The 25,919-nt window shown below is 40.8% G+C and overlaps 1 protein-coding gene across 21 annotated transcripts in view; it reads left to right on the top strand.

Annotated features, from left to right (window-relative positions):
• nrxn3a (neurexin 3a) overlaps positions 1 to 25,919 on the top strand; it is a 296,866-nt gene that overhangs the window by 170,283 nt on the left and 100,664 nt on the right. For all 21 annotated transcript variants that reach the window (XR_006374521.1, XR_006374519.1, XR_006374520.1 and 18 more), the window contains 3 exons: positions 10,816 to 11,109; positions 12,351 to 12,498; positions 13,024 to 13,407. Coding sequence is in view for 18 of the 21 variants with exons in the window: in XM_044166363.1 (XP_044022298.1) it covers positions 10,816 to 11,109; positions 12,351 to 12,498; positions 13,024 to 13,407 (826 nt within the window). In the remaining 3 variants the exon portion in view is untranslated. The remainder of the gene's footprint in view (positions 1 to 10,815; positions 11,110 to 12,350; positions 12,499 to 13,023; positions 13,408 to 25,919) is intronic.

Here is a 25,919-nt window from a genome sequence, read left to right as displayed (position 1 = left end):
CCCTGACTCTACTGCGCAGTCTCTTGTTGCAAAATGCATCACAAAAGCAAGATGGCAGCGCCTGTGTTCATATGGCTTCATATTTGCATAGTGAAAGGAATTGGCGTCGTCCATCTTTATACGAAGCCTATGGTCAAAACGCACGCACTTTTGCAGTGGCAAGTCTGAAACTTGTGTGTGTGCACTAAGGCACATATGTTACTGTAAGCTACAGTGCATCCTGGATTAAATTCATTATTTTCCTCAAAATTCTACAAACAACACTCCATAATGACAACGTGAAAGACGTTTGCTTGAAATCTTTGCAAATTTATTAAAAATTAAAAAACGAAAAAACCACATGTACATAAGTATTCACAGCCTTTGCCATAACACTCAAAATTGAGCTCAGGTGCATCCTTTTTCCACTGATCACACTTGAGATGTTTCTACAATTTGATTGGAGTGCACCTGTGGTAAAGTTGATTGGACATGATTTGTACATGTCAGAGGACAAACCAAGACATAAAGTCCAAGGAATTGTCTGTAGACCTCCGAGACAGGATTGTATCGAGGCACAGACCTGGGGAAGGGTACAGAAACATTTCTGCAGCTTTGAAGGTCCCAATGAGCACAGTGGCTTCCATCATCTGTACACAGAAGAAGTTTGGAACCACCAGGACTTCCTACAGCTGGCCACTCGGGCAAACTGAGCGATCAGGGGAGAAGGGCCTTAGTCAGGGAGGTGACCAAGAACTGTCACTCTGACAGAGCTCCAGCGTTTCTCTGTGGAGAGAGGAGAACCTTCCAGAAGAACAACCATCTCTCCAGCACTCCATACGCCTGTATGGTAGAGTGGCCAGATGGAAGCCACTCCTCAGTAAAAGGCACATGACAGCCCACCTGGAGTTTGCCAAAAGGCACCTGAAGGGCTCTCAGACCATGAGAAACAAAATTCTGTGGTCTGATGAAACAAAGATTGAACTCTTTGGCCTGAATGGCAAGCTTCATGTCTGGAGGAAACCAGGCACCACTCATCACCTGGCCAATACCATCCCTACAGTGAAGCATGGTAGTGGCAGCATCAGGCTGTGGGGATGTTTTTCAGTGGCAGGAACTCGGAGACTAATCAGGATAGAGGGAAAGATGAGTACAGCAATGTACAGAGACATCCTTGATGTAAACCTGCTCCAGAGCGCTCTGGACCTCAGACTGGGGGAAGGTTTATCTTCCAACAGGACAACGACCATAAGCACACAGCCCAGTCCTTGAGTGGCCCAGCCAGAGCCCATCCTTGAACCCGATTGAACATCTCTGGAGAGATCTAAAAATGGCTGTGCACCAATCGCTCCCCATCCAACCTGATGGACCTTGAGAGGTCCTGCAAAGAAGAATGGCAGAAATTGCCCAAACATAGGTGTGCCAAGCTTGTAGCATCATACTCAAAAAGACTTGAGGCTGTAATTGGTGCTTTAACAAAGTATCAAGCAAAGGCTGTGAATACTTATGTACATGTGATTTTTTTTCATTTTTTATTTTTATTATTTTGCAAAGATATCAAACAAACTTCTTTCACATTGTCAGTATGTGGTAATGTTTGTAGAATTTTGAGGAAAATAATGAATTTAATCCGTTTTGGAATAAGGCTGTAACGTAACAAAATGTGGAAAAAGTGAAGCGCTGTGAATACTTTCCGGATGCACTGTACATGTAAAATGTATAGCCTGCTGGTTACCATCTCTGTGCCTGCACTGGACTCTTTAAAAAGTTAATACTGCATAAACAGACATAAATACTTAGTGTTTGATAATTTTGCCAGGTGTGTATGTGTTTTGATACAAATAGGAGCCTTCATTGACAGTACCTTAGCAGTCCTAAAAAAACTGCAAAGTAAAAATTAAAACAGCTTTCTGCTAAAAAGTGAAACGTAAAGCAGAAGATTGGTGAGTGTGACATGATGAATCTAGTGCAGTGGAAATGGACATTATGCTGAATTTACCATGTGAGCAGTAGGCTACAGGTAATTACGCCCCTCAGTGTTCTTTATCTATCCTTTATTAGTAACAGCCTTTGCTCTGCTGGCCTACCGGCTATTATTTAAGACGGAGCCATTATTTGAGAATTTGTGGTACATGTATACAGTGCAGTGTGCTCATTCTGTAGCAGTGCAGTATTTGAAGAACAGATATTTTTATTTAATTTTACTTATTTATTATTTATAATGTTATTCATGTAACCTGTCTGTAAACACTGCATAATTTGAATGTTTTTATGCATCTCTGGAACATGCCTGATGCAAAAAAGTAAAAATGGCCATCTTTTCTGAAACATGCAACCTTTGTGGTAGACAGTTTACCATCATTTAAAAAACACATTCTACATGGCCAGTATTTGAGATCCAGCACGGTTACTACCTTTTTTTATCTTTACATACATGACTAGACTCCTGGGCACCGACTTGTAGAAGGCCCCCACCCTCACCTTATGGGCAGAACCATGCTTGTGTTCATTTTGTGTTTTGACATTTTTCCAACAAGTCCTCCAACAGATACGACCACATAAGTCGTTCATACTGTCTAATACGACCCACAGGAGTGTTTCCTAAATTAGCGCCCCTACTAGTGGCAGATGAGGATGGGCTGCAAGCATACGTTACGTAAATCATGTGACATAAGTCAGGTGACATTAAACTCGTGGTTAACATTGTGAAACGATCGCAGGTTAGGTTTAGGCATAAAAACTACTTGGTTGGGCTTAGGAAAAGATCATGGTTTGGGTTAAAATAAGTACGTTAGTTAAGTTATGCAACTAGTTTAAGTTAAGTAGCCTACGTTATGTAAGTCACGTAACTAACATAAATTAAGTCATGTAACTCTTTATACTACATCACCTGACTTCCAGGTTTGCTCCCTTCATAATTACCACAACCAGTAGAGGTCGCATCCTACTATAAATGTAAACATGGGTCGTAATAAGTTGCTTGCACAATCGACCTTTTCTGGTGAGGACAGTCTGCTTTTTTCAGTTTAAACCATAACTGTAGTACTGCTGTTGGTTGAAAACTGCAGCTGAACTGAATTATTTTGTTGTATTATTCCGAACACTATAGCAAATATCATAGAAAACTTGTGTTGCAGGTAATTATCTTAAAGCAGATCTGTTGTCAAAGATATATATTGTTGAATTAATTTTAATGTAGGCTTACTGTAGCCTAAGTATGCACTGTACAGCTGTATTACAAAGGAAATTATGAGCAAAAATTAAATAAATAAATATTGAATCCGACTCTGGGCAGATACTCATTATGAAAGAACTTGGATCAGGAGCAAAAACCGTGATGCAGACACACTATTTTTGACTGAGCTCTCTAACTGTCAAACAAGAAATGTTGTCACTTCAAGACCATGGTAAGCATCAGTGTTGTAATTCACACACAGACAAATGCAATGTAAAATAAGTCAGTTTTTGATTTGTGGAAAATCAGAGGGGGATATTTTTCAAAATATATTATCTGTAACAATGAAACAACAATGGGTCTATAAGCCATGAAACATAAATTTAATAAAAAAACTATTTGCGAACTGCTCTGTCACTGTCAATACTGTCTGTGGTGCAAGGAGGTATCAACAACAGTAAGGTGTAGGGCCTGCATGGTGAGCTGTGCTCTGCTATTGTAGTATTGCTTAAGTGCTGAAATGTATGTGTGTGTAATAATAATAATAATAAAACTTTATTTATAGAGCACTTATCAAAACAAAGTACAAAGTGCTTCACAACAAGAAAAATAAAATACCACAGTGAATGACGAAATATAAAGAAATAAAACACATAAAATACACAAAAGCAATAAAATAAACAGTAAAATAAACAGCCAGTTCAGGTAAAATCAGGATATGCTTTCAGATAAAAATGTGTTTTGAGACGAGACTTAAACGAAGACACTGACTCAGACAACCTAATTTCTTCGGGCAAGTTGTTCCAGAGCCTCGGGGCCCTGATAGCAAAAGCTCTGTCCCCCTTAGTTTTCATCCTGGACTCAGGAACAGACAGGAGACCCCTGCCCGAAGATCTCAAACTACGTGAAGGTTCATAAGGGATTACAAGGTCTAAAATATAATCTGGGGCCAGACCATGAAGAGCCTTAAAAGTAATCAACAAGATCTTAAAATCAATCCTGAAACCAACAGGGAGCCAATGTAAAGAGGCTAAAACAGGTGTGATGTGGTCATACTTCTTGGTCCTGGTTAACAGCCTAGCAGCTGAGTTTTGTACAGTCTGCAGTCGTGTCAGAGTTTTTTGATTAAGACAAGTGAAGAGGCTGTTACAATAATCAAGGCGTGAGGAGGTAAAAGCATGCACAACAGTTTCTGCATCACTAAGATTTAAAATAGATCGTATTTTTGCAATATTTCTGAGGTGATAGAAACATGATTGGACAAGTTTAGTGATATGTTGCTCAAAACATAAATTGCTATCAAACAGGACACCAAGATTTCTTGCAACAGGCTTGATATGTTTTGACAGGTTACCAGTGGATGGCAGTATTTGTTTAGTGATGTGTTGGGGCCCAATAACAAGGATTTCAGTTTTATTTGAGTTGAGCTGAGGAAAATTTATCGACATCCAATTTTTTATGTCAGACAGGCAGACCTGCAGAGAACTCAGCGTACTAAGGTCAGTGGGCTTGACAGGGAGGTACAACTGTGTGTCATCCGCATAACAATGAAAAGAAATACCATGTCTGCGGATGACATCCCCCAAGGGAAGCATGTATAAGGAAAACAATATTGGTCCCAGAATTGAACCTTGAGGCACACCATACTTGATATGGGAAAAGGATGACATGAAGTTATTAGTGCTAACACAGAATTTCCTATTGGACAGATAAGATGTGAACCAGTCTAGTGCAGTGCCAGATATGCCCACCCAGTGCCTCAGTCTGTCTAAAAGAATGCCATGATCAATTGTATCAAAGGCAGCACTTATGTCCAACAGCACAAGAATTGAACACATGCCTGCGTCTGCATTCATTAAAAGGTCATTAGTGACTTTAAGAAGGGCTGTCTCAGTGCTGTGGTGTTGACGAAAGCCAGATTGGAACTTTTCAAAGGTATTGTTTTCCACAGCAGCAAGAAGCTGCTTAGATACAAGTTTTTCGAGAATCTTCTAAATAAAAGGCAATTTGGATATTGGGCGGTAGTTATCCAGGAGGGTGGGATCAAGCCCAGGTTTTTTTTAGGACTGGCTGGACACAAGCTTTTTTAAAGAAATCAGGGACGCAGCCAGTAGACAGTGAGCTGTTAAAAATAATTTGTAAAAGGGGCGTAATACAATCCATAATTTCCAATAGAAACCTAGTTGGGATTTTGTCCAGAGGGCTGGAGGATACTCTCATAAGAGACATGATGTCTGTGAGTTCGGGCAGAGTAACATCAGAAAAATTGCTCAAAGAATCCCTGAGCGGGTGATCCACATCTAAAAAGGCTGGATTGGGGATGATATCAGATCTTATTAACTCCACCTTTCCAGCAAAGTGCAAAAGAAACTTTTCACAATCAGCATCACACTCAGCAGGGGCACAAGGAGAGGCTGGGTTAACTAACTGATCCACAGTCTTAAACAGGAATCTGGGGTTGTGCTGATGGGCAGAAATAAGTGCAGAGAAATGACATGTTCTTGCATCCTTCACCATCCTATTATAAAGGCATAATAACTCTTTCATGGCCACAAAGTGGACCTGGAGACCTGATTTCTTCCATCTGCGTTCTGCTCTTCTGCATTTCTTTTTACAGCTTTGAATACTGTCATTTAACCATGGCTGTTTTCTAGTCTTTGAGTTTTGTCTATTTTTCAGAGGAGCTATGAGATCTAAGGTTGAAGAACACAGGTAGTTAAAATAATCAACCAAATCGTTGGTGTTGGAGCAGTCGGGAAACACACTGCCAGGAGAACTGAACAGTGTACAGAATTTTGAGGCACTATGCTCATTAAGGACACGTGTGTACTTAGAGCGGGATAAGACAGTACTAGCAGCCTGTAATTCACAGTTAAAAACAATGCATAGGTGATCAGATACAAACATGTCCCTGGTTTCCACAGATGGGGTTTTCAGGCCCAAAGTAAAGACGAAGAGTAAGGTGTGGCAACGGAAATGAGTTTGGCCAGACACATGTTGTTGTAAGTTGAAAGAGTTAGTGATATTTAAAAAATCAGCAGCAAGGGCATTAGAGGAGTCATCAATGTGAATATTAAAATCACCACAAAGAACAATTCTATCATAATTTAACACAAGACTGGATAAAAACTCAGGGAGTTCCAACAAGAAGGAGCCAGCTGGTTTAGGGGGGCGATATATAATAGCAAATATGACTGGAAGGGGGCCACCAAGTTTAAACATGAGCAATTTAAAGGAGGAAAAATCGTTGCAAGCTATAAGGTCACACTTAAAATGCTTCCTATAGACAGTAACGAGGCCCCCACCATGACCACAGACCCTGGGGCAACTAAAGCAGTCAAAATCAGGAGGGCACAATTCAGCCAGCTGACTGTGATCACCAGGACGTAACCAGGATTCAGTTAAAAACATAGTCTAAATCAGTAGAAGAGATAAAATCATTTAAAATAAACGTTTTGTTAGAGAGGGATCTTACATTCAGAAGAGCCATCTTTAAAAGTCTGTGCTGGTTCAGATTTGATGTTGAGACTGGAGGTAGGGTTCTGGCCCGGATCTTTATTAAGTTATTATTGTCGCTGTGTCGACTGTGTCTGTTTCGCATTAAGGACCTATCCAAAATGAACACAGGAATGTTAAAGGTGGCACTAGAGGGATCCGGGCTCCAGATAGCAGCACTATGATCAGTCCACAAGGGGGCAGTAGTGACAGCAGAGGGTTCGTGGCAGTTTTTGGTGGGCAGAAAAGAGGAAGAAGAGCGAGGGGAAACAGTTGATGTAAATAGTCAACTACGTGAGGAGGACAGCACAGCGTGCTGCAGGTTAGCCGCCAGCATGCGACTACCTGACTTGTTTGTGTACACACTATGTTAGATCTTGTGCCAGTGCTTGCTGTCAGCCTCCTAAATTAGCTGAAAGAAGCCACACACAAGAGCTGTGTGTGTATGTGTATCAGGCTTTTGTTGTTGAGCCATTAGTCTTAATACGAGGAAGAGCAGACCAGCTCACTGAGAGTTCTCACTCTGCTTTGTGTTGGTATTCAGTTGAGGCATATTAACACAAAGTAACTTGTAGTAGAAGATTGTTGCAACCTCATGTCCCACCCAGGACAAAGAGGATTAAGTAAGTAAGCCTGAGGTTCAACAGTCTGCCTTACTGAGCTTTATCTACCCATGTTGTGCTTCTATAATGTGTAGTATTTTTAATTTTCTATATTTTATTTTCTATATTTTTCTTTACTGAGTTTGATCATCAACGTGCACTTAAAGCGGCTATCATCAATAGTTTTATGATAACAATGTATAAAATGACATGTAAAAACAATGTGACAATGTGAAAGGGGCCACTCATGGTGATGAATCTATAGAGAATTCTCACCCACATCTGCAGCTCCCTGCCGATTTATGAAGCTTTATAGTGAATTTCACCTCATTGTTTAGCTGCACTTTGGTTTGCAACTTTGGTTCCCTCTCACCGTTATCATAGCCGCAGCAGGAAGCTGTTTTATGTGAACATTCTAAAAACCCACTGAATACTATCTGCTCAGCACCAAACAGCAGACTCACAGAGTTAGAGACTAGCTGGTAAACACAGTGTAGCATTTAGGCACTTTGTACCTGTGTGTGTGTTTGTGTGTGTGTGTGTGTGTGTGTGTGTGTGTGAAAGGGGGGACACTAGAGGGCAGCAGGGCTCTTTTTGCGTGAGAGTGGGTGGGTGGTGGATTAAAACCATAGCCTACGTACAAATAAGCATTAAATTAAAGTTCAGTGTAAGCTTATTCCATGGTCACATCAGTGTTTTGGAGGCGATATGTCTATCATAAAAAACCTGTTAGAACCAAGGACAGCTTTAGGCTATTGCTGCTTCTCCAAATATTACAAAGAAAAAGAAAAAAAATTACACTCACCACTTAGTGAGAAATTTAGGCCTATTTCCACTAAGTTGTCACTGCATGGAAGAATCGTTATCGGAGGGTGTTTCCTACATCCATTTGATTTTGAAATCTTGTTTTTGTAGCACACATAAAGAAGAAACCGGATTCACAAAGGTGTGTGTTTGGGAAGGGCAGTAAAGTCTTGTAGTCTGGCACTGCATGCTGAAGAAATGATGAGAGAGAGGCTGCTTAACTGAATGTGTTGTCGGAAGGTGTCCAGTAGCCAACAGTTGGTCGTTGAGAATTGCTGATCGGACAACAAATCCATGCACAATAATTACGCATAACATAAAAAATATGTTGACATTATTTTTAACTACAAAAAGGGATGAAATGTGATTTCAATTTTATTTAAATAGCGCCAATTCATAACAGAAGTTAGTATAGAGCAGGTCTAGACTTTACTCTTTATATTATTATTTACAAATCCCACCATGAGCAAGCATTTGGCGACAGTGGCAAGAAAAAACTTCCTTTAAGAGGCAGAAACCTTGGACAGAACCAGACTCAAAGGTGGGCGGCCATCCGCCACTGCCGTGTTAGGTTTTGAGAGAAAGAGGTTTTGGGAAAGGGGGGGGGAGAGGGAGGCACAATGCAAATACCACCTAGAATTTTTAAAATAGTAGAAATGTAATTGTAGTGTTAATATTAATAAATTAATAATAATTGGAATGACAGCTATAGGAAAAATATCAGTATTAGTAACAGAGCCAATAACAACAACTGTAGTAGCAGTTGTCGAGCAGGATCACCTGAACCAGCCCTTACTATAAGCTTTATGAAAGAGGAAACTCTTAAGCCTATTCTTAAATGTGGAGATGGTGTCTGCCTCCTGAACCCAAACTGGGACCTGATTCCACAGGACAGGAGCTTGATAACTGAAGGCTCTGCTCCCATTCTACTTTTGGAGACTCTGGAAACCAGAAGTAACCCTGCATCCTGGGAGCGCAGTGTTCTAGTCGGGTAATATGGTATTATGAGATCTTTAAGATACAATGGTCCCTGACCATTAAGAGCTTTGTAGGTGAGGAGATGGATTTTAAATTCTATTCTGGATTTTACAGGGACACAGTGCAGGGAAGTTAATATTGGAGAGTACACCTCAGCCGCAGCATTCTGGATCAACTGGAGAGTCTTAAGGGACTTATTCGGGCAGCCTGATAATAAGGAATTGCAATAGTCCAGCCTAGAAGTAACAAATGCATGCACTAATTTTTCGGCATAATTTTGAGACAGGATGTACCTGATTTTTGCAACGTTACGTAGGTGAAAGAAGGCAGTCCTTGAAGTTTGTTTCAAGTGGGAGTTAAAGGATGAATCCTGATCAAAGATCACTCCGAAGTTCCTTACAGTGGTGCTGGAGGCCAGGGCAATGCCATCTAGAGTAACTATATCTTTAGATAATGTGTCTCAGAGGTGTTTGGGGCCAAGTACAATAACTTCAGTTTTGTCAGAGATTAACATCAGAAAATTGCAGGTCATCCAGGTCTTTGTCCTTAAGGCATGCTTGAAGTTTAGATAACTGGTTAGTTTCATCTGGCTTGATCGATAGATATAATTGGGTATCATCCACATAACAATGAATGTTTATGGAGTGTTTCCTAATAATATTGCCTAGAGGAAGCATATATAAGGTGAATAGATCGGTCCAAGCACAGAACCTTGTGGAACTCCGTGACTAACTTTGGCATGCACGGAGGACTCACCATTTACATGCACAAACTGAGATTGATCTGATAGATAGGATTTAAACCAGCTTAGTGTGCCTTCTTTAATGCCAATTACATGTTCCAGTCACTGTAATAGGATGTGGCTGTCGTGTTTTCCAGGTTGGGTGTGAAAGACTAAGAACAAGGCTTTCGAATGACTTATAAATTAGTTTAGTTTAGGGTTGATTAATAGGCTTGAGTGAAAGATGGCTGCAACTCCACATCCTTGGCCGGTGCCTCGAGGAATGCGAGTATTAATCTGACTGGGCGGAGTGGATTCATTTAGGCTAACATATTCTTCATGACTCAGCCAGGTTTCAGTAAGACAAAATAAGTCAATATGATACTCTTGACATTAAATTGTTCACTAGTACAGCTTTAGATGACAGAGATCTGATGTTTAAGAGTCCACATTTAATTCTCCTATTTTGTTGTGCTATTTCAGCGTTTTTGTTTAGGTTTTTAAGTACAACTCCTCTTCACCGTCACTAAGGAGTTTTGGGTGGGTAACTGCTCTGGAAGCGCAGAGAAGCGTGTAGGACTGCAACTCTGCCTCCTGGTTTTAACTCTGCGCTGTCATGGTTTAGGTCCACTAATAAACTCTGCCAGATTTCTGGTTATGAGAGTTGCTCCATCCAAAGCTCACGTCTTCATTTCTATTAAATCAACCCCTTGTTGACAACCTGACAATTAGCTTCTTTGCAAATATGTATATAATTGGTTGTCTGTATTTTTTAAAAACCTTTTTAAATTTTTTTTTGCTTCATACCCATCTTATCTAAATGTTGTAATGTGTTTTATGATGACCCTGATGAAGGGAAAAGCTGAAACACATTGGTCTGACAATAAAGTTGTTCTGCATACTACAAGTGTTGCTGGAGTGTATCAACCAATGTTGATTATTGTTACTTTATGGTAAAGTGTTACCAGAAGTACTTGATTGAGTGACAAAAGTAAATATATCCATCTTTAATAATATCTAAATAGAAGAATAATTGTAATGCCATCCTTGTCCTATCACAGGTGGTGTATAAGAACAACGACATCCGTCTTGAGTTGTCCCGCCTGGCTCGAATTGTAGACCCTAAGATGAAAATCCAGGGTGAGGTGTCCTACAAGTGTGAGAATGTGGCCACCCTGGACCCCATTTCTTTTGAGACTCCCGAAGCCTACATCAGCCTCCCTAAGTGGAACACCAAGCGGATGGGATCCATCTCTTTTGATTTCCGCACAACAGAACCCAACGGCCTCATCCTCTTCACTCATGGCAAACCCCAGGAGCGCAAAGACGCTGCCCGCAGCCAGAAGAACACCAAGGTTAGTCCATAATCCCCAAGATCACTTGCTAATTCAACTGTGCTTTAAGAAATGCCATCCTAATGATATCTGTAAATATTAGGTCAAAGGCAACTGGACTTGTTGTTCAGAAGGATTGATGAATCCTCTTGATGCAAAATGTCTTTAGGACAAAATAGCAAACTGAGTTGCATTTTACTACATTTTACTTAGATATCTTGTGACTTGGATGACTGAGAATCTTAAGAGGCATCATACGTCATTAGAATTTGTTTAGAGGAGTGGTTCCCAACCTTTTTGGTTTGTGACCCTTTAATGAGTCTCAAACCCCTCATCACAGGTTGCATATGTCTGAGTTGCAAGCAGTTTAACCACAGAGTTGTTTTCCCCTGTCAGATTGTTTCATTTGAATATTTTTAAAAAATATATAGTATTTTTTCATTTAAAAAAGCAATGATTAGAGGAAAGTCAGAAAAGATAAACAATTTGTATATCAAAAATGATTTTCTCTTATTTCCTATCTTTTTAATCATTTCTTGACCCCTTCAGATTTATTTTGTGACCCCTTGAGGGGTTGTGTTCCCTGGGTGATCCCACCGGTCTAGTAAACTGGACTGAAATAATTAGATACACAATGAGGCCCACTGTGTATCTGTAATTTCCCCTTACAATTACCGCTATTATGGTATCACATTGATTTTATGTTATGGAATTGACAAGTCAGATTTCTGCTACTCTACTAACAGTAATTTTACACCAGCAATGATTTGCTTATGTCTCTGGTTAAAAGTTTAAAGCTGTTTTCACCTCTGACCGCACATAGCTGAGTGTGGTTGGGTATGGTCAGGAGTGTGCTCTATTGCGCCTGTGACCACACCCAACAATGATGTCACGGTGTACTTATACATCACTAGAGCAATGGAACAAGTTAAACTAGTGGAGGTTAGCCTATACATTTTCAGCTGCAATTAAGTTGTTCTTTAATGGCACAGACTGAATACTTGTTTAATTATAGGTTGAGAATTTACAGATTACAGTTCTATGGCATTTACAGTTGCTTTATGAATAATCTTTGTACATGTATAACTTAACTGTGTTGTGTATTTGTCACATGTCAAGCCTTTTTTGACAATCACAACACAATGCATCCAACTTTACTGCAAATCAAATAATAACAAACAAGAACCACATCTTGCATTACTTTTTTCAGAAAAAGGACTGAATGGTAATCTCTGTTGATGTGTTCTTCTGTCCTTGTCCAGGTGGATTTCTTTGCAGTAGAGCTGCTGGATGGTAGCCTGTACCTGCTGTTGGACATGGGCTCAGGGACTATCAAGGTGAAGGCCACCCAGACAAAGGTCAATGATGGTGCTTGGTATCATGTGGACATCCAGAGAGATGGACGCTCAGGTCAGTTGTGTTGGTGAAGTTGGTGAAACAATGAGGTGTACTAGCTCTAACAGAATTTAAATAAACTTTTTCTATAATACCCCCTCTTTGAAGTAAATTTTAAAATCACAAATGTTTTTAAAGTCCTTCAGTACAAGAATTGTCTAAAAGAAGTAAACCAAAAGCTTTCCTCAGTGACAATAGTCAGAATAAAACATGTGGAGAACTTGTTATGAAGTTATTGCCAGAGATTTGTTGACTTTCCTTAAATAGCAAAATAAATAAGCTGAATTTAATGTAATATAATTCTAAAACACATTTAAGTAATACAGTACAAGAACTAATGTAAAGAAGAAAATAAAAAAAATAAAAATGAAGTACACCAAAAGCTTTTTTAATGTTCTGATCAGGATGAATAATAGTTATTCACTTCCATCATTGTGTATATAATATGATTTCTTCCTGACATCACGATTCTATTGTTTACCACTGTTAGTATCAGTGCAGCCTTGTACCTGTTTTGTACTTCCTCCATCTCCACCCCAGGCACCATCTCTGTAAACAGCAGAAGGACCCCGTTCACAGCCAGTGGTGAGAGCGAGATTCTGGACCTGGAGGGCGACATGTACTTGGGGGGGCTTCCCACTGACCGCACCAACCTCATCTTGCCCACTGAGCTCTGGACAGCAATGCTCAACTATGGCTATGTGGGCTGTATCCGTGACCTTTTCATTGACGGTCGAAGCAAGGACATCCGTCAGATTGCTGAGGCACAAAATGGAGCTGGCATCAAGCCTTCGTGCAACAAGCAACCTGGCAAGCAGTGTGAGAGCTACCCGTGCAAGAACCGAGGTGTCTGCAAAGAAGGCTGGAATCGATTCATTTGCGACTGCACCGGCACTGGCTACTGGTCACGCACCTGTGAGAGAGGTAAATGCATGTGTTCGGATGTGTGCATGCTTTGTTTTCTTGCATAACCTTTAGAACATACTATCTCCAAGGCAGAGGACAGGAGCAGCAAGGGAGAAACCGTAATCGTGACAATAGTATAGGAAGTCATGATTGCAGGCTTTGTACAGACTGACTGTGGTAGTAGCAGACAGATTCAAACTGTGTCCCATTTAAAGAATCACTTCCTTTGAAGCACACAGCTTGTTAGGCTAAATCTGTGCCTACTCCCAAAAGTTTATCATGTCATTGTGAGGTCCAACCACAGAGAATAAAACCAAACAAACAACTGGTGTGCAGTAGGTTTTGGAATAGTGAGAATATTAAGAATATACTATGTGTCCTCCAAATTTGGACAGAAGTAGGCCACTTTTCTGAGCCGTATTTGGACAAGCCTTTACAACAGGTCAGTCTTGTTGACACGTTATGTCATAACCAGTCTTGAAATGCAGTATATGAAGAAGGTGGCCCCTGAAACGAGACACAGCTTCAAGCTTAACAGTGAGCAGAGGCAGGACTGAGTGTGGCTGTATGCGTCTGTTGTTTATGTGAGTTGGAGTGGTGGAGTTCTTTATATCTGTCACAGTAAAGCACTGCTCTAATGACACATTGTTGACAGCTTATTAAAAATAACATTTGGGTCCCCTAGTACCACTGACACTGCAAGATTTGTTATTTTTTTGTCTGCTGATTTCTGCTGTGCACTATCAAGTTCTTCTTATAACTCTTGGGTGCCATTTTTGTGAATGAAATTTACCCATAGACTGTGACTGAATCTCAAGAACTGCTATCTCATGAAAAGGTAGCATTCATCAGGCTGAATTGAGCAATTTACAAGTGTGCAGTTAAGAGACTGCTGAATGCAACATCCTCATCTTGGAACACTCGTTTGAGCAGACCTCACAGAAAAAAGTAAGAAGTATAAGAATACGAAAATTCTTGTATGAGGCCCATTGTGTATCTTTGAAGTCTAACAAATGTGTCAAATGCATTTCCTTTCTCATAAAACATTTGTAAAGCCGTTTTTTGAAGATTTGAAATCCTTTATTGTTTATGTCCATCTTTTCTAACCTGCAGTTTTTATTCTTCCTTGCCTTTGTTGCCGCATTGCTACACTTGCATTGTTACACTTGCTGCACGTGCACTAGAGCTGGGTGATATGACTTATAAATATTATCTCGATATTTTTTGGCTATGTCACGATATACGATATATATCATGATATACAGTGGTATGAAAAAGTGTTTGCCCCCTTCCTGATTTTTTTTTTTGCATGTTTGTCACGCTTAAATGTTTCAGATCATCAGACAAATTTAAATATTAGTCAAAGATAACACAAGTAAACACAAAATGCAGTTTTTAAATGAAGGTTGTTATTATTATGGGAAAACAAAATCCAAACCTACATGGCCCTGTTTGAAAAAGTGATTGCACCCTAAACCTAATAACTGGTTGGGCCACCCTTAGCAGCAACAACTGCAATCAAGCGTTTGCGATAACTTGCAATGAGTCTTTTACAGCGCTGTGGAGGAAATTTGACCCAGTCATCTTTGCGGAATTGTTGTAATTCAGCCACATTGGAGGGTTTTTGAACATGAACTGCCTTTTTAAGGTCATGCCACAGCATCTCAATAGGATTCAGGTCAGGACTTTGACTAGGCCACTCCAAAGTCTTCATTTTGTTTTCTTCAGCCATTCAGAGGTGGACTTGCTAGTGTGTTTTGGATCATTGTCCTGCTGCAGATCCCAAGTTCACTTCAGCTTGAGGTCACAAACAGATGGCCGGACATTCTCCTTCAGGAGTTTTTGGTAGACAACAGAATTCATGGTTCCATTTATCACAGCAAGTCTTCCAGGTCCTGAAGCAGCAAAACAGCCCCAGACCATCACACAACCACCACCATATTTTACTGTTGGTATGATGTTCTTTTTCTGAAATGCGGTGTTACTTTTACGCCAGATCGTGTTTTCTCTTGTAATCACAATGACTCGAAGTTTTTAGTATTGTTTAGTATTGCGAAGTTGTATGTCTACAGCTATCTCTGAATTTGTACAGCTTTTTCCACCAAATCTAACCGTATAACTATTTCCAATAAATAGTCAATTCCTTGCTAGGCTGTGACAGAGGCAACACACAGCCCATGCAACTTGCTGTCTGTGAGAGGGGAAAATTTTGCAGGGTTTTCTCTTCTGCCGGAGGTGTCTTGAAGAGCATTAGGAGAAGCATTATTCAAACTGCTTAATACATTCATAACTGAAGAGAGCCTGGGGAATATACTGTATGTGGTCATTTGTAGTGATTATATAGCAGGGCATTGATGGGCCTAGAGAGTTCAGTTCTTGCGAGGATAAAGGCCATGCATCTGAAGGCTTAGGACCAGAAATTCACTCTGTTTTGAACACTGTTGTTACTATAGTCAGAAAAGCAAGCATTACAGTCATTTTGCTTAGTAAACTTTGGTCATGACACATTGTTCTTTCACTCTGAAGTGGTCTGGCTGTCTCAAGGTAAAGTTTTCTAGCAAATGTTTGAGCTACTCAATAAGATCTCAGAGTTTAGAAAAGATATCTGACTTGACAAGCTTCTTCTGATCTAGCATGGTTCCAGACCAGAGATGCTGCTCACATGTGAAAGTGATGTGCCATAAAAATGGTGAGAGAAAAATGGCCATGTAATTGGTGGAAAGTGTGGAACATGACAAACATTAACTGATAACATTAACATGATGTCAGACTCCATAATAAAGTGAAAACGAAATGGCAATTCAGTTTGATTATCAGGCTACTTCTAATCAGGAGTGGATACTGAAATAGCCAAATTTGGCTGACATATTCAATTAGGTTAACAGCCTAGTAGCAATCCAAGGAGGCTACACATCTATCCTGTAAGTCAGTGGCCTATGGGGAAGACACCTCTCCTCAGCTCCTGAGTTTCTTCACACAAATAACCTGTTTGTGAATGCAATGTGAGAATAAACCACCTTTCACCTCTCTGCACTGAGTGAGCAGTTAAGCACATACAAGTATCCTGAACTCTCTGATGACCAGTGGTTGAATGTAACTAAGTACATTTACTCAAGTTCTGTACTTAAGTACAAATTTGTATTTTGCTTGAGTATTCTCATGCCACTTTATATTTCTACTTTGCTACATTTCTAGGGGTGTAAGCTGTACGTGTATTCATCCCGAACTGTTCGGCACAGAACATTATGTTCGGTATGTGACTTCCTCGGATCAGTACACCCTGTGACCCAAACTATTACTGTCACAATAGTCTATTAATGTCTACTACTCGCACCCATGGAACCATTAATTCTAGGGTGCGAGTTTTACCCGGAATGTTTTGGCAGTGCACCAGTTGCTGTCTATCAGCTGTAGCATGCTAGTCGGCTTAGCCTGGTTAGCCAGATTAGTCAAGCTTATGTAGTGTTGCTGCCTCTGAATGGTAAACACAAATGAGAGACCAGAGCTGGAGGATCCTCCTGTGACATTTAGACTGCACTGTACGGGAGCATTACGGTTTCCCGGTTAGTTATGATGGGCAATTATGAGTGTCAAACTGTATGCCATCATTGTTCAACTGAAGTCGGGTATGTCTGTGGAAACACTTCAAAGACGTAATTAACGACGGCATCACCCCGCTACAATGTGCCTTCATGTGCCTTCACGTGTGCATTTCATTCTGTCTGTTGTGCAGCTCTGTATAAACGAGCGCAAGGTGCAGGTTGTTCAGGAATTATCAACAGTCTTATGATGAAGCATTACTGACATTTGTGTTTATTTATTTTTTCTTATTGACAACATGACAATATGTGAGTGCATTAACTGTTACAGTAAAAATCATGGCAAATGAGCAACTGTTGAATGTTTACATTTTTCAAAATAGATTATGAAATTATTTTTTTTGTTTTCCCTGCTGTATCGAAAACGTACCGAACCGTGACCCTAAATTCCAAACCGTGAATTTTGTGTACCGTAACACCCCTATACATTTCAGAGGTAAATATTGTACTTTTTACTTCACTACAATTATTTGATAGCTTAGGTTACTAGTTACTTTCAAATCAAAAGTTTTGCACACACAACATATGAAAATGTCGAAGTACAGCTGAAACAATTTCTCCACCTCAACCAGCTATTGCAGTAAAATTCTGCTTTTACATTATTTACAAATGCATGAGTAATAATAATCAAAATATATAATGGTATAACAGTCACAGGGGCATTGAGTTCTTTTACTTTTAATACTTTAAGTAAGTTTTCCTGATTATGCTTACATACGTTTACTTAAGTAAATTTTTTTTAATTTTACTTGAAGTGGAGTACTTTTACAGTGTGTACACTGTGTAGGATCTGAATACTTTCTCCACCACTGCCAATAACTATGAGGATATTGCCCCCCTACCCTGACTCTTGACTGCATTGTGCACCAAAAATTGTTATCTCAAGAAAATTAGACAATGAAGTTGTGTGTACACAATTAGATTAGGTCTTGTAAGGGATGAGGTATCCGGATCAAAAGTGTCCAGATTTAGTTTAAAGATAGTTCTGTTATCATTTTGTTGTGTTATCATTTTGGCCATGATGGATTTTTTTTTTGTCATCTACTTAAAGACAAAAAAAAGAAAGAAAAAATGTATAGAAGGGGACAGTGAGTTACTAGAAGAGAAGTTAAAACAGAGAGGGGAAGGGATAACAGTGAGCTTGTTTTCTACAGCCAGAGCTAGTCATGTCCTTTCTTGTCTTCTTCTTTTCCTTTCAGCTGTTCCCTTTCAGGGGTCGCCACAGCGAATCATGTGCCTCCATCTAACCCTGTCCTCTGCATCCTCTTCACTCACACCAATTAACTTCATGTCCTCTCTCACTACATCCATAAATCTCCTCTTTGGTCTTCCTCTAGACCTCCTGCCTGGCAGCTCCAACCTCAGCATCCTTCTACCAATATATTCACAGTCTCTCCTCTGAACATGTCCAAACCACCTCAATCTGGCCTCTCTGACTTTATCTCCGAGACATCTAACATGAGCTGTCCCTCTGATGTACTCATTCCTGATCCTGTCCATCCTCGTCACTCCCAAAGAGAACCTCAACATCTTAAGCTCTGCTACCTCCAACTCTGCCTCTTGTCTTTTCTTCAGTGCCACTGTCTCTAAACTGTACAACATCGCTGGTCTCACCACCATCTTAAACACCTTTCCTTTCATTCTTGCTGATACTCTTATATCACACAACACACCTGACACTTTTCTCCACCCGTTCCAACCTGCTTGCACTCGCCTCTTCACCTCTTTTCCTCTTTTGCTCTGAACCGTTGACCCTAAGTACTTAAAGTCCTGCACCTTCTTCACCTCTGCTCTCTGTAACCTCACCGTTCCACCTGGGTCCCTCTCATTGACACACATGTATTCTGTCTTACTGCGGCTAAGCTTCATTCCTCTGTTTTCCAGTGCAGACCTCCATCTCTCTAGATTTTCCTCCACCTGCTCCCTGCTCTCACTACAAATCACAATGTCATCCGCAAACATCATAGTCCATAGAGATTCCTGTCTAACCTCATCTGTCAGCCTGTCCATCGCCAGAGCAAACAAGAAGGGGCTCAGAGCCGATCCTTGATGCAAACCCACCTCCACCTTGAACTCCTCTGTCACACCTACAGCACACCTCACTACGGTCTTACAGCTCTCATACATGTCCTGCACCACTCTAACATACTTCTCTGCCACTCCAGACTTCCTCATACAATACCACAGCTCCTCTCTCGGCACCCTGTCATACGTTTTCTCAAAATCTACGAAGACACAATGCAACTCCCTATGACCTTCTCTGTACTTCTCCATCAGCATCCTCAAAGCAAATACTGCATCTGTTGTACTCTTTCTAGGCATGAAACCATATTGCTGCTCACAAATGCTCACCTCTGCCCTTAGCCTAGCTTCCACTACTCTTTCCCACAACTTCATTGTATGGCTCATCAGCTTTATTCCTCTGTAGTTGCCACTGCTCTGCACATCTCCCTTGTTCTTAAAAATTGGCACCAGTACACTTCTCCTCCATTCCTCGGGCATCCTCTCACTCTCCAAGATCTTGTTAAACAAACTAGTCAGAAACTCTACTGCCACCTCTCCTAGACACTTCCATACCTCCACAGGTATGTCATCAGGACCAACTGCCTTTCCACTCTTCATCCTCTTCAACGTCCTCCTCACTTCATTTTTGCTAATCTTTGCTACTTCCTGCTCCACACCAGTCACTTCTTCTACTCTTTGTTCCCTTTCATTTTCCTCATTCATCAACTCTTCAAAGTACTCCTTCCATCTTCCCATCAGACTCCTGGCACCTGTCAATACATTTCCATCCTTATCTTTAATCACTCTAACCTGCTGCACATCCTTCCCATCGCTCTTTGTTTGGCCTTTGCCACCTCTACCTTCACCTTGCGCTGCATCTCCCTGTACTCCTGTCTACTCTCTTCAGTCCTCTCAGTGTCCCACTTCTTCTTAGCTAACCTCTTTCTCTGTATACACTCCTGCACTTCCTCGTTCCACCACCAAGTCTCCTTGTCCGCTTTCCTCTTTCCAGATGACACACCGAGTACCCTCCTACCTGTCTCCCTGATCACATTAGCTGTAGTGGTCCAGTCATCTGGGAGCACTTCCTGACCACCCAGAGTCTGTCTCAGCTCCTCCCTGAAAACTGCACGACATTCCTCCTTTTTCAACTTTCACCACTTCGTCCTCTGCTCTGCCTTTGTCCTCTTCATCTTCCTCACCACCAGAGTCATTTTACACACTACCATCCTGTGTTGTCTGGCTACACTCTCCCCTACCACTACTTTACAGTCACTGGTCTCTTTCAGATTACAACATCTACACAAGATGTAGTCCACCTGAGTGCTTCTACCTCCGCTCTTATATGTCACCCTATGTTCCTGCCTCTTCTGGAAGAAAGTGTTCACTACAGCCATTTCCATCCTCTTTGCAAAGTCTACCACCATCTGTCCTTCTGCGTTCCTGTCCTGAAGACCAAACCTGCCCATCACATTCTCATCACCTCTGTTCCCTTCACCTACATGCTCATTGAAATCTGCACCAATCACCACTCTCTCACCTCTGGGGATGCTCTGCATCACTTCATCTAACTCACTCCAGAATTTCTCCTTCTCTTCTAACTCACATCCTACCTGTGGGGCATAACCACTCACAACATTGAACATCACCCCTTCAATTTCCAGCTTCAGACTCATCAACTGGTCTGATACTCTTTTCACCTCTAGAACATTCCTCACAAACTCCTCTTTCAGGATAACTCCTACTCTGTTTCTCTTCCTATCTGACCCATGGTAGAACAACCTGAACCCTGCTCCTAAGCTTCTAGCCTTGCTACCTTTCCACCTGGTCTCCTGGACACACAGTATGTCCACCTTCCTTCTCTGCATCATGTCAATCAACTCTCTAGCCTTCCCTGTCATAGTCCCAACATTCAAAGTCCCTACTGTCAGCCCTACATTCTTAGCTTTCCTCTTCTCTCTCTGAATGAACACACCTTCCTCCTCTCCTTCTTCGTCTTTGACCAACAGTAGTCCAATTTCCACTGGTACCCTGCAGGTCAACAGCACCGGTGGCGGTCGTTGTTAACCCGGGCCCCGACCGATCCGGTATGGAAGTCATTTTCACGATTCGCATTTTTAATTTGGCATGTGTTTTACGTCGGATGCCCTTCCTGACACAACCCTCTGCATTTATCCAGACTTGGGACTGGCACAAGAAGACACTGGCTTGTGCCCCCTTGCGGTTGCATTAGTCATGTCCTTTCTTGTGAGTTGTCCAAATCCATTATCTTCTACTGCCAGCAAGGCAGCCCGCAGGACAAACTGGGCTCTATACATACTGTAAGCAGTCTCTGTGGACCCTCTCTTGATCCATATCTCTCATGCATCTTTTGAATTTTTCTTTTTTTACAAATAATTGAGACAACAACTGTGCACATGAATCTGTAGTGGTTATTAGGGTAGTCACTAATGAACTGTTCATACCAAATTTAAACAAGTAATAATAATCTGTGAAATATGCTTAAGTCTGTACAAATCTCACCACATTTCAACCCTCTTTTCTCAACATACTGTAGCATGCAATTACTGTGTGATACATTTACTATGATTAAACAAGGTTTGCTTGGAGTCTCATGCTTAAGAGAACATCATTTTCTTCATGTTTAAGTATTTAGCATTCCCAAGGAAAACAAAGCTAAAAAAAACAACATCTTAGTTTTCTAACCCCTACATTGAGAAAATGCTTACTATACTGCATAATACAAGACAGCTGAACAAGACTTCACTAGAGTCATGTTTTATTTGCAGAAAGAAGACAAAAAGAATCAGCGTTTTTTAGATTGCAAAAGTGTTTTGCACACCACTGTATATTTTGACTGCTTTGCTCTTATCGACCTTCTTCAACTGACTTTGACCATTAATTCATCTAAACCATCAACCTGTCTCTTAGACCCCATTCCAACTAGGCTGCTTAAAGATGTTTTACCCTTAGTTAGGACTTCTTTACTGGATATGGTCAATCTGTCTTTATTAACAGGCTATGTACCACAATCCTTTAAAGTAGCTGTAATTAAACCACTTCTTTAAAAGCCCACTCTTGATCCAGGGGTTTTAGCCAATTATAGACCTATATCTAACCTTCCCTTTCTCTCTAAGATTCTTCAGAAAGCAGTTGCCAATCAGTTGTGTGACTTTCTAAATAACAATAGTTGATTTGAGTATTTTTAGTCAGGATTTAGTGTGTATCATAGCACAGAGACAGCACTGGTGAAAATTACAAATGACCTTTTAATTGCATCAGACAATGAACTTGTCTCTGTACTTGTCTTGTTAGATCTTAGTGCTGCATTCAACACCATTGACCATCACATCCTATTACACAGACTGGAACATGTAATTGGCATTAAAGGAGCAGCACTAAGCTGGTTTAAATCCGAAACTATCAGTTCAATCTCAGTTTGTACGTGTTATCGGTGAGTCTTCCGTGCACGCCCAAGTTAGTCATGGAGTTCCACAAGGTTCTGTGCTTGGACCGATTCTATTCACCTTATATATGCTTCCTCTAGGCAATATTATTAGGAAACACTCCATAAACTTTCATTGTTATGCAAATGATACCCAATTATATCTATCGATCATGCCAGATGAAACTAACCAGTTAGCTAAACTTCAAGCATGCCTTAAGTACATAAAGACCTGGATGACCTGCATTTTTCTAATGTTAAACTCAGACAAAACTGAAGTTCAAAGCTCTTAATGGTCAGGCACCATCATATCTTAAAGAGCTCAAAATACCTTATTCATAATACCACTAGAATACTGCGCTCCCAGGATGCAGGGTTACTTGCGGTTCCTAGAGTCTGCAAAAGTAGAATGGGAGCCAGAGCCTTCAGTTATCAAGCACCTCTCCTGTGGAATCATGTCCCAGTTTGGGTTCGGGAGGCAGACACCATCTCCACATTTAATAGTAGGCTTATAACTTTCCTCTTTGATAAAGCTTATAGTTAGGGCTGGCTCGTAGTTCTATTCTTTCTCGTTTCTCTCCTCTCTCCTTCTGTCACTTTCAGCAGGTATTTCTGCCTCCAGAGCTGCAGAGACTGGATCTGTGGTTGTGGGCCACTTTGCTGCCCCTGTGTTCCTGCTCAACAACTGCTACTACAGTTGTTGTTATTCATTTCAATTCAATTCAATTTTATTTATATAGCGCCAATTCATAACAGAAGTTATCTCATTGCACTTTTCCTATAGAGCAGGTCTAGACCGTACTCTTTATAATATTAATTACAGAGACCCAACAAATCCCACCATGAGCAAGCATTTGGCGACAGTGGCAAGGAAAAACTTCCTTTAAGAGGCAGAAACCTTGGACAGAACCATACTCAATGGTGGGCGGCCATCCGCTGCTGCCGTGTTTTGAGAGAGGTTTTGAGAGAGAATTATTGGCTCTGTTACTAATACTGACATTTTTCCTATAGGTGTCATTCCTATTATTATTAATTTATTAATAACACTACAATTACATTTCTACTATTTTAAAAATTCTAGGTGGTATTTACAATGTGCCCCCTTTTCCCAAAACTTCTGTCTCAGTCCCACTTTTCTCAACACTACGATGCCCCTGCTCCCTGGCAATGTTTCCTGGTTGATATTGTCAGTGTACAGTAGAAGCCTGTGTGACTGTCTAGCAGTGTATTATGTTTATCATGGGGACAATGCAGTTGTTCCGTACCATAACATGGTTAGGCAGGGCTGACTAATAAGTGCATACATGCACACATAATCAACATATACACTGAGACAATGTCATGAGATAATATGCTTCTGAGCACATTCAGAGCAATTTACAGTTGCTTAAGCTATACTGCAAGGTACTAAAAAAAATTAGGGAGGTTTTTTATTATATCATTAATGCAAACTTAGTTAATTATATTTTTAATGATTCTATTCGCACATTGCAGACTCAATACTCCCTTGGCCGAATTACATCTGCAGGTTTCTGTTACCATCATCCTCCTCTGCCTCCTCTTAGTCATGTAGAGGTGTGTCCAAATTGACACTAGGTGGGGCAGATTGAGGTTAACATACTGAGGTGTCACATAAACACACACAGCCTTCTCCTTCTCCACACACATGTTCAATATGTGTGTGTGTGTACTTTACTAGTAAGCTACAGCTAAAGTCCAGAATTTGTTTCATATTTAATCTGAACTTTATGGGTTTATGAGTGGCCATTCCCCAGAAAGCACAGCGTCATAATCTGTTGTTTTATTGTTATGTGTAACTGACCTGGGTTCTGGATTGATGGCAACACTGGTGAAACGGGTGTAGGTATGAAAGTGTGCAATGCACACGAACTTGGCTCCAGATGGAGCCATTACTAGTTTCTTGCTACTGTCTTCAGGATTCTGTGAACATGCCCTCAGGGAATGTAGATACCGATCGACCTGTGTAAGGATCTCCACCACCTTCCTGAGAAAGCTAAGGGACATCACAGGTTTTGAGAGAGAGAGAGAGAGAAGGGGGTGGGGGAGAGGGAAGCACAATGCAAATACCACCTAGAATTTTAAAATAGCAATAATGTAATTGTAGTGGTAAGATTAATATTAATAATTTAATAATAATAGGAATGACAGTCATAGGAATAATAATAACAATAATAGCAACAGAGCCAACAACAACAACTGCAGTAGCAGTTGCCAAGCAGGAACACAGGGGCAGCAGGAGAGGGCAACCACAGATCCAGTCTCTGCAGTTCCAGAGGTAGAAATACCTGCTGAAAGCGACAGAAGGAGAGAGGAGAGAAACAAGAAAGTGAAGTCCAGGTATGGAATGTGTTAGATTCACTTGACATCATGAGAAGGTCAGAATCAACCAGTCATCTCTGTAGGTCAGAATTATCCCTCCTTTCTCTAACCAAGTCTGTGGAGCATTTGGGGCCAGGGAATAGTAGAAGCAAAGGTGGCTGACACGTAAGATCTTCAGTTTCACCCCGAGTATGAAAAAATATGCAATATGATAGTTCAAAACCAGTCCAGTGTGTATTGCACTTCCCATCCTTTGCCTCATTGCACTTTCACTGTGTTCTGGTACACAGGGAGTGACAAGCAGAAAGATTGCATACAATAAGAAATTCAAACATTTTGTCTGACTGTTAAGTTTTAAAATTACAGTTTCAGCGCAGGCATTCTTCTGACAGCGTAGTGCATTATCGGCATTAGGATTGTAGATTATGGATTGGGACACCATGATGGTTTTGACACTCACCTGCATCTTTTGGCAAAGAACAGATCCCAGACCTGGTGGTAAGGGCCCCCCCTGCCACATCGTCTATCTTCACACATACGCAGCCGTCTGCCAGAGAACATTCCGCTGCCCTTCTGACCAGTTTTTCTTCGTGGTGTCCATACAATTTAATAAAGACTGATTAGAGTTGAAGACTAATTAACACATCCCCAACCCCCATAAATTGCTCCTACTGCTTGTTAGCATATCAAATAACAGCTTTTTGATTATATCTCTCTATCTATAGCAGATTTTCTCTTTCTACATCCAGTGGGCCGCTGGATGATAATTTCCTGTGAATCTCATTTTCACTTTTGAAAAAAGTTGTAGGGCATCAGTGGGTCAATCTGATATGAGGTGTACATTTCACCTTGAATTATTTTGCAAGGGATATTTTATTGAAATATTCCAATATAATTATCAGGAGCCAAAGATTGCATAATATCATTTCCATTAACACTATTATTTGGCTTTATATATTTAGATGTATGTGTGAACATTGCTGCACGCATGTGTGTGCGCCAGTGCTGTTTACCCAGTGGATGTTTACTGTTCTGCATGGTGTTACCTGCCATGGTGTCAATTTGTCCAGCAAAATAAGTGCCACAGCACTGAGACGTCACTAGTTAAGTAATGGAGTTGAGGATATAATATGGCTTATAGC

This window comes from Siniperca chuatsi, linkage group LG15, assembly GCF_020085105.1.
Source record: "Siniperca chuatsi isolate FFG_IHB_CAS linkage group LG15, ASM2008510v1, whole genome shotgun sequence".
NCBI classification, from domain to species: Eukaryota; Metazoa; Chordata; class Actinopteri; order Centrarchiformes; family Sinipercidae; genus Siniperca; species Siniperca chuatsi.
Note: the sequence above shows the minus strand (reverse complement) of the source record. Positions and strands in the feature narration are given on the sequence as shown.